Below are 15,891 nucleotides of genomic sequence, written 5' to 3' on the forward strand. Positions count from 1 at the left end.
AGCTGAGTAAAAAATGAGGGATGGAGCCACTTCTCTACTTCCCTGCTTATTTCTCAATGTGGCAACCCATCGGCCCCCAAACAGAATAACTGATTTTCTCTGCTGAACTGGCAAAGCTGTGTCCCCCTCCAAGAAAGGGGATGTGAGGGGCCATCGTCAGACTTCTCCGGATGAGAACTAATGAATGAATACACAGAGCACAGTATTCTCTACAGGAAGGGCATCAGTGACAATGGAAATTGTCACTTACGAAGTGTACAACATGTAAGCACAGAAGTATCTACTGCAGCAAAGCGTCAGAAATGGAAGTAAGAAAATGAAGTGCATATTTACCTCATATGTGTCTGTTGTTTAGCAATGACACCCCACATATCACTAACAATCTGAAAATGGATTTTTAAAGACTTTAGAAAAGCTGTTATAAAGAAAATAAATGTTAAAACTCTTAATATAAATGAGAAGTATAGAGCTAAGACATCACTTAGAAAGTAATAATTTCAACATTATCTTGTACTAGCACAGTCCTCAAATGCGTCTAATTTAGCAGTCCTATTAGGAAAATTACAATACAGACCTAGGACATGAGCAATGCACTCAGAAGGGTGAAATGGTCTTCCCGAGGGGGACAAACATTAGGCGGCTCTGCTGGCCCTGACGCTCCTGCTCCTTCCCACCCATGGGAGTGGCAGCAACTATCTCCCTCAATCACATACACAAACTGCACAGGGGCTCAGAGACAACATCTTGCACATGCCTTAGTTTAACCCTTGGAGGAGCCAATGGGCTGCTGCCTGAGGTTCTAATACTCTCCTGATTGGTCTTATGCATTCTGGTCAAAAGTCCTATCTTTGGGAATTGATCATTGACCATATTTCTAAGGCACCAACAGGAATATAGTCTTATTTTCCAAATAGTAGGCTGTTAAATATTTGAAACTAAGCTGGGTAGTGGTGGTGCATGCCTGTAATCCCAACACTCGTGAGGCAGAGGCAGGCGGATCTCTGTGAGTTCGAGGCCAGCCTGGTCTACAAAGCGAGTTCCAGGAAAGGCGCAAAGCTATACAGAGAAACCCTGTCTCGAAAAACAAAATAAAACAAACTAAATTACTCAGCTTCTATTTGAATCTTTTGCTCTTGAAACTAAACAGTGCCGCTCCATTCATCTGACCTACTATATTCCATCACATCTTGCCATCAAAGCTGCAGATTTTTGTTTTGTTTTATTGAACAGAGTATCATCTCACTGTGCAGCTCTAGCTGGCCTAGAACTAACAGACATCCACCTGCCTCTGTCTCTCCAGTGTGAAAATTAAAGGCATGTGCTATCATGCTGGGCCACTGTAGTCTGAATAGGTTCTTGACAGTCAATATCTGATCATTTTTAAGGATTATTATGTAAGAGTCAATGCAAAAGTGCAAGGCAGTTGCAACACCTGGCACACAATGGAACCAAGTAAAGCGGCAGAAGCTGAAACATGCTGAGTGCCAAGCTGAGGACCAGCAGGTGTCTGGTATAGGAGGGGGGTGCTAAGACTAAGTCTGGGGTGACAATGGGCACAAAGGGAGCTACTAACAACCTGTGATCTTCCAAGGCAGTGTCTGTCTACCCCATGGGTCACTGGCTGAATAACACATTGAAATATGCTGTGGGGAAATAGTCTGGGGGAGTGCAAGGAACAGTACAAATACAATGTGAACAATAACCACAGTACAGAATACCCCACTGATAAATACACTGTGTTAACCCAAATCACTAGAGATCAATAAATAGTTAGGCTCTGTCATCTCTTCTTCGATCACAGGCTAATCTTATCTCTTAGGTCTCATGTAGTTAGAGCCTTCACAAGCTACTTAAGAAACAGCTTCACACCTGCTTTTCTTCATAGAAGATTGATGTTTCTCAGGCCTAGTTTACACAAGGGCTTAGAATTTCATTATCAAAGTAAAGTTGGAGCATAAGTAAGTTATCCAGTTCATCAATACACTGCAATTTCCCAGTTCTTCTATTTGATTAACAATAAACCCCATTCAGAAGTAACTGCAAACTGCTCATATAAAAACAGCTAAATATTAAATATTTTTGGAAATATTACTTAGCATTAAAATCCAGCCAATAATAGACACAGGTAGATCAACTTGGATCTCAGTCAGTTATGACCTCTAGACATGACTTCCAAATGCACAATCAGAACCTAAGCCGTTCTTTCCTGGGTCTATTTTAGGCTAGCAGGGAGCAGACTATCTAAGATTTGTAAGCATTCATCAAAGGCTGTCAGGTAAGAAAATACAGAATGTTTCAATCAATCAGTACGAAACCATCCTATTATCTGTAAGTACTACACAAAAACAAGATGTCTAATTGTGAAGGGCATTCTGTGGTGAGCGCACCTTTCGAACAATTGCGGCAAACACGACAAGAACAACAGGAAGCAGCAGTGTCTTCGTGTACCTCAGTGGAGTCTGAAATTGAGGGGAATTTGTTAGAAGGAAATGTTTTAGCCAAACAAAACTTCTTTTCAAATGATGAAATGGGTGAATTTCTAAAAGCATAAGTAGAAAAATACAAACATTCATCAACCAAGAGTCCAATCTATCCATTGACTCCCATCACTGAAATTAAAGCATGTTTCCATAGAAACACATTTCACCAGTGCTGAGTTGAAAACACTAAAAATACAGTTCTCAAATCTCGTGTGAAAGGCAGCAAGAGAGTCTTCTCTTCACACAATATTTGTCTAACTGCAGACCTCACTATTCATTCCAAGCAAATAGTGCTTATTTACATGGAACAAGCTACCTTGTGCATTTTATGTATATTCTTTCCCATTGTATTTCTTTTTTCTTATACACACATATACACTGGATAATGACCGACGTTTATGAAGCCAACAAATCTAATTACTATATTTCATCAACAGATACATTTATAAAAATGCATTTAGTAACACAGTACTGTGTACCTCTCAGTTACCTCCTGACCTGAGCCACTGTTGGGATGTGGCTCTTTCACTTTGGTGAGTCAATTATAGGAAAGATCTCCTTTGTTTACTCCATTACATGTTTGAAGCATCTTTCCGGGTCAGTTTGGAACTGTTAGGGACTAGCATTCAAGGTTTATCTTTTTCCCTACTACACTGATGTACTATAAAAGAAAGGCATGCACTCCCTTAGGCGACAGACACTCAACTGCCTGGGCAGCACTGTCCCTGAATTCAGATGCACACGGAGACAGGAATGGCACACTAGAGCCTGGCTTTCTGTTGAAGCTGGATGATGTCACACCATGCCTCAACACACAATTTATTTCACTTGTCCTGGCAAGGACCACTCTTGGGTTACAGTAGCTTGCTCGATGTTCTCAGTAGTCTCCAGGCCCACCTACAACATTTCAGTTCTCTGTTTATATTTACCTTCTATTTTCTTTACCACTTTCTTGAAGAAGTCTTCATTTCCTATAAACCAGTATTTTAAGACCCTACAAGATATTCTTCCTTTGATTTTTCTCACTATCTTTTGTACGGTTTTATCAGCTATTGTGTATCAACCTCATAAATAGGATGAATGAAGACCAACACGCAGTTGAAGCCATGAAGGCACACTTGACTAAGAATAGTAAGTCTACACTGAAGGCTGCTGACTTGGCACTCAGGACACAGAATTATCAGAGTGGGATTATAGTAACAATGAATATGTCAATAAAGTGATGGCCAGGTTAGTATATTCGTACACATATGTAGCCTCAGAGGAAAATGTATTGGGTATAAACAGCAATAAAGGAATTCAACATGGATGGTGCTTCCAAGGCTAATATACACATGCTTGTTGAAACAAACTACCTCATGAAGTATTGAAAATAATATTTCACTTAGGAGATGGAGCACCTTAGTATGTGAAATCTCATTTTGTCTTCACAATATCTGTTTGCAATATACTACTAGAAACTAGTAGACTATAACACAAAGAATAGGACGTGTTTGTTCAAGACCATTAATTCACATCGCAGGATTCTGTCTCACAATCTACCCACTCTCAGGTTTACCTATAAATATCAAATATCTGAATCAAGTTTTCAAAGAAGAAATGTTAATATGAAAAACTTGTGCTCAATGATATTTAAATGCAATGAGATCGTTCAAATATCGACACAGTGAGTGGGAGCATACAAGCCCAAGAACCTGACTGAACTGTGTAATGTTGTCTCTGAAAAGAAGCAAATGGGAAATGCCTGTGCTCACCCATTCAAGCACTGTGGGCATTCTGAATGCATATTTCCAAATTACCCACATGGAAAAGGTCATAAATAAATATACAAATGGGTAAAGCTTGCATTAAGCTGCTAACTTCTTCTTCTAAGCTGAGATAATAGTGCATGCAGACCCTGAAACAGCAGGGCATCCTTTATGAAAAAGGGAAGGGCTGAAGCCAAGGGAATAGAATTGGAAGTCAGAGCTTACCTCCTTTTCCATAAAGTCAAACTCTGCTGCACAAGTATATAGTAAAGTATCAAAATCCTTGTAACTGAAGAATTTTGATGTTAATAAGTTGCCAATATGAGCCTAGAAAGAAATAAAGTCAGGAATCATTATACTAAGACAAACATTATAATTATGCATTTTAATCTTAACAGTATCTAAAAATAGTTTTCACTGTATGAAAAAGTCCATTGTTCCAAATCTGGGCTTTTATGTTAAAGAAAGTTCTGTTCTTCTGTTCCTCCAACCTCACAGCTGTGTCCCCTGTTCTGCCAGCAAGTGACAGCTCCCAAAGCTTCCTACCAATGTCTACTACCGCCCACTCAACAATGCCCAAGGCTTTTACCCTTTTTCTGTTCATGGTGCTAAACTTGGTAAAACAGCTCCCTAGCCTGCTTTCTTCTGCTCAACTTCTTCTAAGCTCACAGTGCATGAGGATCCCGAAACAGCAGGAAATCCTTTATGAGAAAGGGGAGGGCTGAAGCCAAGGTAACAAAATTGGTGCTAACCCTGGGAAAATAGCTCTCCAGGCCCACCTTCCTCTCTACTAGGCGGTATGAACCCAGGAACTCCTAAGATTTCTGACAACCACATAGGAAACCAGTCTGGAGCATAGAGGGATGACTGATTCTCAGTTCTGGGAAGGGACTTAGCACAGTTTAAAGGTAGCAGACATGGGAGGAATTGGCACAAAAAGGCACCTCTGACTGACAGCCAACAAGGGCATGCAAGCAGTCACATTCGCCTCCTTCACTTTATAGAGAAAAGGAAGGCTTGAAGACATCAGACACTGACCAAACTTTCAAAGCCTAGGAAAAGAGGCGATTTTGCCAAAAGGCCACAGCACAGGAGCTGGTGAGAGTGGCATAGAGAGGATGAGGGAGCGCAATGGAACACGAGCTGCCAGAGAGGAGAGAAAAGGAAGCAAAACTTCCTAGCAAAAGGCAACTGCCATGTACACAGAGTTTAAATTACCTAATTAAAAAGCAGATGCTTAAACTGACTTAAGGGAACAAATACAATATTATGGTGTCTACTAAAGATAAGGTTCACACCAAAGCATAAAAGAAAATAAACAACGTAAGTTTGAAACAAAAACCTAGGGTAGTAACTGTGGCATTTCATAGAATTAAGTTCAAAGGCCAGAGATATTCAGGCAAAGGGACTTGCCATGCAAACTGATGAACAGAGTGTACTCCCAGAACCATAGTGGAAAGAGAGAACTCCCCCCACATTCCCTCCCAAAACACACACACAAAATACAAAATTCAAGATAAAAAACAGAGATTCAGGAAAACTTGTGAAAAGACAATACTTTGCTAAGAAGTGCCTAGCAAGGCAAAAGGACACACGCCTGTATGTGGACTACCAAATGTATGTCTATGAAACTGACAGCCGCAGGAGAAATAGGCAAGCTCACGGTATTCACTACAAGTGTTGAGCATTATTCCAAGAGCAAGAGAAGATGAAATTTAACATAAATCAACACAATATAATTAATTAGTCCATAAAGAAAGACTATAAACTTTATAGGAAGAACACACACATTTTCCTTAAGCACAGTAAAAAAAATTAAGTGTTTATATATAGCATGTCATAACAGTATGTTGAAATTTCATATAATTTTTTTCTAATCATAAATGCAGTAAAACTAGAAATATCTAGGAATGGCTATAAGAGTCCTTTTGACTGGAAACTAAATAGGCCAAAATTTAATAAACCTTTAGAGCACGTAGAAAGTCACAAAAAGCAAATTTATAAAGTACACAAAAAGCACTACTTACAGGAATAATTAAGACAACTTTACCAGAAAATAAGTGCGGCAAAAGCAAAAGAGCCCCACATCTTCCTACACGCTCAACTTTGCAAACAGACTCTTCAAAAACGACTTTCAAAAGAAGAATGGTTAAAAACGGTGTGGGAGAGGACAGAGTGGGCGAGAGGTGGCCAGAGGCCACACAGCTGCAGTTAGGCAGGAGGAACTCAGCACATCAGGTGACTGTCACTAGTGACCCCTTTGCATGCCACTGCAATGTGGAAAATGGATGTGAGGATCTCCAGCCACGAAACGAGAAGTTTATCTGAGGAAAGGCTGCTTTTCAGCCTCCCATAGTATATAAACACTTCCCCACATGATGCTATACATGTAGAATGTCAAGTTAGAGAAGTTGAAAATTTAATTGTTTAATAAGAAAAGACCATTTCCCATACACACACACACACACACACACACACACACACACACACACACACTTGCACATACAATTCTAAAAGCATGCTCCACGCACAGAGAACAGGTAAAGTGGCCCTGAGGACACCTGTCAAAGCTCCAGCCAGATGGCTAAGTTCTCAAGAAAGTCAAGTTTGTACTGAAAACCTCCTCACATAGAAAATCCTTAACATTGTGGGCTTCAGTGTTGCTGTCTGCCTACATCTAAGAGGGAACTGCAGTTCTACTCAAATGCTCTCTGAAAGTAGGAGACTGAACCCATCTTCAAAAATGTGGGAAGCTATCACTATCCTGAAGACAAAATCATTACAAGAAGAAAACAATGACTAATATCGATCACGATTAAAGGCAATATTCTCAAAACACTAGCCAGCCAAATTCAGCAGTATTAAGAAAGAACAGTGCTATGGAATAATCTTTGTATACTGTGAAGATGTATATGTGTCTTTGCCAAAGCACGTTCTGACTAGTTCAATAAAAGAGCTGACTGGCAGGTAGCTAGGCAGGACAGCCAGATAGAGGATGCTGGGAGGAAGAAGGGTGGAATCTCAGGAGTCGAGAGGAAATGCAGAGTGAGCAGGATGGAAAGTACATTCGTGAAGTAACGAGCCTGGGGCAGCACACAGATGAACAGAAATGGGTTAATGTAAGTTATAAGAGCTAGCAAAAAACAAGCCTAAGCTAATGGTCAAGCATTTATAGTTAATAATAAGTGGTTATTTGGGAGTTGGCTGCCAGGACGCAGAGAAACTCCGCCTACAGAAGAATACAATGAGCAAATGAGATTTGCTTCAGGAGCACAACATTGGGTCAGTGTAAGAAAGTCAGTGAATCTGGGAGCTTGTAGAAGAGAGAGTCAGAAACTCTCTCCCCCAAGACAACTATAACACGACAGAAGCGTCATAAAGAACCAAGTTACAATCTTCTAATCTAACAACCATCAAGTTGTGTTTTCTGATAAAAATGAACTTTAGTTGAAGAAATGGAAGTGTGTAGCTGTCTCATCAACCATCAATACCACTATGGATTGTTTAGCTTGCTGGGTCAATGGCACGGTCTCTATGAAGATGGGCCCAATTTTGAAAACTTGATTTGGAGTAGATTAAAAACAAACATCTGTGCTGTCTTCAGCAATAGCAGGAAATGAAAGATGAAAGCCTTCTCGCCAGAACTCACCACTTCAATCCCAGTGACGTCAACAGAACATGGGCTGTAAAGGCTACAGTGAGAAGCTAGAGATGAGACAACCATCTATGGGATGGAGACATTTTTACACCCCTGGAGGACTGGGAAGCATACACATGTACAAGAGAGATCCAAGAAAATCCAAGTATTCCACAAACTCACAGTTGATGGGGCAGAAGATGGTGTAGACCTTCAAGGAGCAAGCAAAGGAGCATGGAGGGCAGCAAAGATGTGATTTTTCAGTATTTATTAAATAATATTGATTGGCTTCTTAGAAATAATAAAGACCAGAAGTTTTAAAGAAACTACAGTCAAACAACTCTATAAACAGCAAAATGAGAAAAACAAAACAAAACAAAACAAAACAAAAACCACAACAACCAATCAAGACTAAACACTGGGGTAGAAACAAAACCCGACAGAACCCACTGCTAGGAGACTTGGTTTATGAAAAATTTGAGAATTGAGTCCTATGGGTAAGTGTAAACAAGCCTCCTCAAGCACAAGAATAAAAGGCAATAAAAATGGCAGAAAATGTTGATAAATACAAAAGGCGTATGAAGCCCCTTGTTCGTTTTCCCTTCGTTTAAGATAGAAGAGTGCATGAAGCAACAATGGGAACCTGTGCTGCCGGCACCAACACACCGATGGCCAATGGTTGACAGTAACGGCCCAAAGGGAGAGGGGCAGACTCTAAGGAGAGGCACTGTACATTCCACCTGAATTAAGCCAGCAGGAGCCTGCATGGATTGTTTTAAATTAAGATATGTACTGCAATCTCTAGAATCACCATTCAAAATTGACTAATTTTGCAGCACTATCCGCCAACCTAGCAACCTAAGTACCATCAGTGAATCCATGAAGATGAAAATAGTGTGCATGCGTGTGTACACAATTAAGTACAATAATAACAACCATGACAATACCAACTAACGCTTAATGACCCCATGATACCCTCAGTAAGTTCCTCAATTCAGGTAAACTATAAGATCTCACAGGTGAGACATGGCCTTTCCAAGCTAACTGTAAAACTCTGCTAAAAAGCCTTTCCTGTGAAGTACAAGTGTTCTGTTGTTGTTTGTTTCTGGTTTTGTTTTGAATTCATCACCAATGAAATGAGACCCACAAACTTGCGAGTGGGAATTCCCAACCCAAACACCATGAGCTCCTCAGCCTAGAAAGGAGTGACAGGTGCAGGGACAGGCCCAGGTTCCTCCAGAAGGACAATGAGCAGAGAAGGAGAGGCACAGCCCTTCCCAGGGCGGGGTGGCTGGCACTTGCTTCTTCAGCAACACAGGAGCCACTGCTGTTGCTCATGTTACAGTGCAGAGACACTCGCCACTCATGTCATCTCCTGGGTGGAAACCTGCATTGACTACTTTTCGGTCATTTCACTTCACTAGGACATGAGGCTACACCAGAAATGTCACCAGTGGCTTCAGTCTGAATCACTGTCTTAATTGGTTTGTCCCCCACCAGAAAGGAAAGAAGCGTCCACACACCTGGGACTGGAGCTATTTTACCCAACTCCTTCCTACATTCTATATCCAGCTCCATCACCCTTTCCCTCTCATCTGCACAGATGACTTCTGGTCCATTCCTGATTCTCCTCCGCGGGCTCCTGTGGCATCCTGAACTTACTACTCTTGCTTGCCACAGCCTTCATTATCTTTATTATTATAACTGCTGGGAGGCCCCTAACTTAGAATGTGCTGATCACAACATGAAAATAAAGTAAGCGCCGTGAGGCCAGGGAATGGCTTGAGAGGGGCACTAGCACTCGGCCAAAGCACAAGGTTAGCCTGCCTGTAAGCCCAGCGCTGTCAAGGGTAAGTCAGGAGGATGACTGGGGCTTGCTGGCCTCCAGGTTCATGGGAGACCTTGCCTCAAGATAGTAAGGTAGAGATGGTAGAACAGAATACCTCGTGTCCAATTCTGCTCACTGGTAGGCACCCACACAAGCATCATGAACACACACACACACACACACACACACACACACACACACACACACACATAAATTAATAAAGCAACTATTCCTAAGAAGAATCCTTAGGATAACAAATCAGAAGCATTATCATTTTATTCTCTGTCCTAGCCAAACAAAACAGAATCTCTGAAGTCTAACATGGCTCTAACTGAATAATGACATCTAAACATCCCACACTAACCAGAGAAGATGGAGAGGGCGGATTTCTCCACGACATTGAGGACATTGTCTCATTGGTTTTAAAAGGAGACCATAAAGAAGTCAGAAAATGGCTGGGCACACTTTAAATGTTAGGCCTTAGTGTCCAGAGTTCCTGTTTTATATCTTCTACATCTCTGTGACATAGAAATACACTCAAAGGAGGCTGTGTTAATTCCGGAGATTAAAACTATATACATAAGCACATTTTTATGATTTTCTTTCTTGCGTTAAAGAGGGAAAATAATATTTATTTCACCTTGGAATCTGGCTTAAGTAATGATACTCTAATAATTCCATTAATTTATTCCCTGCCTATTGGATCCTTTTCAAGTCTTTCAATTTTAAGCAAGAATACACTTACATCATCTGCAATGCCGAAGATTCTGGAAGTCAAATACTTGAGTGTAACAGTTCCACATAACCAACAACACCCTTGGATAACCTACAAAAGAAAAATAAATAACGTTGCTTCCACCTTCTGTAGCCTGGTGAAGTGAACAGAACAAATATTTTATTCCCATGTTAGCAGTATCTTAATCTCTGAGGGAAAATGCCTTTTAACAGCATGTTGCTCCAAAACAAAGGGTTATTATAGCTAAAAATAAAACTGAGAACATATGACCTCTCTAGCAAAATGTATTTATGGCTTATCAGAGATGTAAACAAGAACTGCAGCCCATCTCCTACAGTGGGGTTGTTACACGTGGCTGCTCCTCAGAAGAAATGTGGGGAATAAATACAACTTCAATGGACTACTCAATCCAGTCGGCTCTTCACTTACCTAATGAAAAGGTAATTTCACATTCAAACAGAGCCCTCATGTTTACTACAAAGCTACTGAGCCCCTGCATTGTGTGTATAATTCCTTTAAAAGTAAAGTATAAAACCAATGCTATATTTTAGAGAAGAAAAAAAAAAACATGCATAGGTTTATTCTTACCCATAAACTAAGTTCAGATACATTCATTTTTAGGAACTGTGGTTTCACTGCCAGCACACCCTGCATAGGAAAACAAAAGCTCAGACGTTCAGGTAACAATTATTCTGATAACTGAGACTTTGAAGAATATGAAATTCAGCACATATTGATTATTAATTAAACCTGTTTTTTTGCCATTTTCATACATGTATAAACTATATCCTAGTTACCCTACCATCCTATCTCTCCCAGTCCCCATCCCTTCTCCCTACAAATTTCTTTCTCACATTCATGTCCTTTGCTTTGTTTTGTGGATTTTTCACAATTATTACCCCATGTCCATCTTTGCAGTTAGTGATTTCAAAGCATACCTTAAAAAAATCCACATTAAAAAAAATCTATTGTCAGTGCATTTGTAAAATTGAAAAGAAAATCACTATATAAAAGATTCATTCTCTGTTTTATCTATCTGTTGAATACCTCTTAGTCATAGGTAAACCAATTTCAGAAATGTAAATAGCTCATAAAAGTGTAAAATTTCCTTTAAGCTTAAAATTCCTGACTTATGTGATGAAGTATACATGTCCTAACAAGATATTTCTGTGTTAAATCAAGTCTGTCCAGGTACATGGAATCCTAAACTATATTACCTCCATTGAGAAAAACAGACTTCAAACATGTCAAAAAAAAATCTTAGAGAATTTGTCAATCTTAATCCCAAGGCACAACAGCAACTCTTAGGTTAGGATTGCAAACAGCATCATCACAGGCCCAAGGCTATGGCTGAACATACTTCAGCTACAGGGAAATAAATCATACATCAGCTACAGGTGGTGCCTCAGGCTGGAAAAAGCACATCTTGGAAATGGGTATTTTAAACTAGTTATCTGTGAGGCAGGAATGTAAGGCTCTGCAAATTTATTAATGGGTTCTGGAAATCAAGAGACTCAAATGAGGACTACTCAAAAGGCAGGGAGCACTCCACCGGGGAAGTGCGATGTGGGGGTCGTCATAAAGAGGCTCAGTGGAAGAGCACGGGCCACAGGTGGAAGGAAGAACTTTGCTTTGCAAACACTGTAATTCTAACACCCGTGAATCAAAGTCATTTCAAAGTGAATCAAAATGCACAGAAGTCTACACTTAAGACAGCTTTTCTACTTAGACGACACTGAAGATGAAAAGAAAACATAGGGAGCACAGAAACCTCCCGCAATGAACCCAAGAGCAAAGCAGGCGCAAGCGAAGCCGAAGGCTCCGAAGCCGAGGGGGGAAAGCAACCCAGGGACAGAGGGGTGCGGCTCTGAGCTTTCCAATAGTGACATCACGGAGTCTTACTTTCTCTGCTATCGTATTGAGAACGTCATTGCTTCGCAGGGTAAAGACAGAGTTGAAAACACTTTATAGCACCCTGCAGAAGCTACTCAGGCATCCCAAGCCAGTGATAAAGAAGTTGACTCTATTTGTTTCAAAAGCAGCCAGGAAGATTAACTGAACATAGTTAAGTTATTAATAAAAAACAAAAACAAAAACAAAAACATGAAGCTTGGAAGACATGCTGAAGGGATATGGGGAATATCTGAGATCATACTTCATTGTATACATGCATAAACTTCTCAAAAATAAAGTTAAAAAAAAAAAAGCCAAAGGAATACTTACCCAAATAATTACCAAAGAGGATGCATAGTAAGATGTTAGTAACATCGAGTTCCCAAACATCAACACAAAGCAAAGCACAAGAGAAATCTGTAAAAATCCCAAAGAAATGCAATCAGTGCACACAGACATATAGGAAGAATGTAGACTTTCATTTTCCAATTGTATATGCCCATGATGGATGGATTTAAAGGGCTACCAGGCAGAACTCCGCTCACTCTACATCCCAAACCCCACACTCCAAGACAGCCATCACCAGCCATTTCCTGTGCACCCTCCCAGATACCAGCATTTGAAATTCCAGTTTATATTTTATTCATTAGCCACAAGTGGCAACTGAAAAGCATGTCCCATGCACTCTACAGATGAGCCACAGCTTATTTAAACTGTCCTGAGTACTGCCCAACACTCAAGTGCCTTCTGGTTCTACCCCGTTTTTCTCTTCCTTGACCCAAATGACAAGGCCCTCTGGATGCATTTTACACACCATACCAGTCAATACACTCCCATAGATAAACCACCTCAAGAAAAGCTGATACAGCCATTTCAAAAACAAAAGACAAAATACTGACAAACTGCTACACAAATAGATGTGACAGTTTATGCCCCACAAACTGGATGAACGTTTCTGTTGGCACACATTCTGACTCACATTGCACATACTTCTTAAAAACATTCCAGTATACCTGGGTAAATGCTCCATTCATCACTGCCTCCCCTTCACTACTGTAATGGCACAGGAGACAGTGCCTTCCATGGGTTACATATGCAGTATGAGAGGGAACTGCTTATTTCTACGCTGTGTTTTTCTGTTAGCTTGCGGTTTTCCTTCAGGCTCTAGTTGGTGTCAAAGGACAAAACTCCTTATGAAACAAATACATGACAAGGCTTCCCCAGTTCATTTTCCCTTTGTCCTATTTTTGTATTATGGTTACTGCTTAAATGTTTATGTTAGTCGTATTTACCATTCACCTCCTTTAGGTCCTCAGGACTTATCTTTATCATTTAAAAAGCTTTTAAGAATGAAAGGCCCATATTTTATTATAGAAGTTTCACCTTTTCTTTGATATATTTTCATTTGCATGTAGATTTCATTACAAAATATGTATTTATATTTTTGAAAAACAAATCAATGCAATACATTACAACTTGAGAATAAAATGTACAATTGTTTCAACTGATACAGGAACATATTTGGCAAATTTCAACATTATCCACTTACAACACACTGAACAAACTGGGGACAGATGGCCGAATCTACCTTTACATGTTAAAGGCCATATATGAAGCCACAGCAGGCTCTGTTCTCAACAGTTAGAAACTGAAATCTCTCCCTCAAGGAGCAGTAACATGGGACATTACAAACTTGTGTCACTTCAATGGGAAAGAAGACATCAAAGGCAAAGTGGAGATGAAAGAGTGAAATGTCTGTTCCCAGATACAATTTCAGAGGAAGAAAAGCCTAAAGGCAGGATAACAACTGTTAAAAGTTCAGCAAAGTAACCGAGCGTAAAGTTACACATAAAAAATCCACACACTAACAGGAAACAATCTGAGAGAGAAATCTAGAAAATAAACCCTTTTGCCAATAGCATCAGGTGGTTAGCTTAATTGTGGAGGCACAACACTTAGAAAACTATAAACTGACATTGAAAGAAATAAAGACATGAATAATGGTAAGACAGCTCATGTTTATTGTTTGAATGCTATTAACATGCCATGATCATGCAGATATCTACAGATTCAGTGCAGTATCTAGGAAAACCCAACATCTTTTGCAGAAACAAAAATGGATGTAGCATCTAAAGGGGCACAGGGCAGATAAAACAAAAGAGAAAAAGAACAGGGGACAGACTAATACTTGGGTTTCAAAGGTGGATATGAAACCAAAGTACAAAGAATGCTGTAAGGCAGGAATAAAGTTAAAGAACAGACCAATGACCTTGAACTCCATCCAGACACAACCCCTCTAATGAATGAACCAATGATTTTTGACAAGAATTCCAACATCAGACAATGGAAATGAGACAACCTTTTCAAGAAACAGTGCTTAGGAAACTAGATACTCCCATGAACATGGACTGTTACCTAGTGCCATTCACAGTAATTAGCTCAAAACAGATTGAACCTCTAAAGGTAAGAGCTGGAATGGTAAAGCTTCCAATAATTTGATTTCATAATATTTCCTTGGGTGTGACACTAAGAGCACAGAAAACAGGAAAAAAATGGTTGAACTCTAGAATATCTAAAAATTAATGGTCAAAGGATACAGGGCAGTAGAGTCAAAAGTCAACTTACAGATGTAGTCATAATCATAATATGTGCATTACTCCTAAAGCTCAACACACAAAAAAAAAAACTTCTTTTAAAAATGAATGAATAACTTGAAATGACAACTCTTCAAAGATACAGAAATTACTAAGAACCAAATAACAAAATGCTTACTATAAGCATCAAAGAAATGTAAATTAAGAGACTCCACAAGGAGAGGTGCACATGGAGAGCTTAGAAGTTGTCACTGGGTCTTAGCAACAGGGAGACCAGTAACCAATTGACAACTGTCTATGCAGAGAATGGAGGTCACAGGGAAAGCTGCCTCTGAATGGAGGAAACAGGTGGGTGCATCTCAACTCCTGGGAACACAAACCCTGTGGAAGCAATCCTGGACAGGGAGACCTGTACCATAACAGAGTGATGGAAGCTGCTGTGGGTCCAGAGGAAAGGGGAGCTTATAATTCAGTCATTTTTTTCCTCTCAGAGCAAAAAGCACAGAGGAAAATCCTTCTATGCTCCCAGCAGGAGGAGAAACTAGTACTGCTATGAAATATGCATCCTGCTCTTAGGAAGAAATGACACCAGCTTTCTACACTCTCTTCTGGAAGATGGGAGCTGAGGCAAGTCTTCTTAACCCCCTCTAGGGCATAAGATTACTTTCATTCTAACTCAGACAATGATGATACAATAAAACTACTGCCAGATACAAAAAAAGTACAAAATATCTGCAGATCAAATTGGACAATGGATAAAAAGAATCACACACTACAACCAAGTAGATGTACCCTGGGCAGTAGCATTCAGCATTTGAAAGCCAATTAGTCTATAACATCCACAGCCTGAAGAATAAAACAGGTAAAGAAAAAATTACCTGACCAAGCTCAACATGCATTCAAGGTTTAAAGGAAAAAACCTGCAGCAAACTGGGAATAACAAAGAAAATCCCTAAACTCAACAAAGATTTACAG

General features: G+C 39.9%; 1 protein-coding gene across 1 annotated transcript in view; it reads right to left on the reverse strand.

The window, feature by feature from the left end:
- The window catches only part of Dpy19l1 (dpy-19 like C-mannosyltransferase 1), a 103,442-nt gene that overhangs the window by 14,026 nt on the left and 73,525 nt on the right, over positions 1 to 15,891 (reverse strand). Inside the window, exons 11-16 of the mRNA XM_036192159.1 lie at positions 12,653 to 12,739; positions 11,018 to 11,077; positions 10,439 to 10,519; positions 4,454 to 4,555; positions 2,388 to 2,459; positions 334 to 383 (exon numbers count right to left, since the gene is read on the reverse strand). Coding sequence (XP_036048052.1) covers positions 334 to 383; positions 2,388 to 2,459; positions 4,454 to 4,555; positions 10,439 to 10,519; positions 11,018 to 11,077; positions 12,653 to 12,739 — 452 coding nt within the window. The remainder of the gene's footprint in view (positions 1 to 333; positions 384 to 2,387; positions 2,460 to 4,453; positions 4,556 to 10,438; positions 10,520 to 11,017; positions 11,078 to 12,652; positions 12,740 to 15,891) is intronic.

Source organism: Onychomys torridus, chromosome 7 (assembly GCF_903995425.1).
Source record: "Onychomys torridus chromosome 7, mOncTor1.1, whole genome shotgun sequence".
Lineage (NCBI taxonomy): Eukaryota > Metazoa > Chordata > Mammalia > Rodentia > Cricetidae > Onychomys > Onychomys torridus.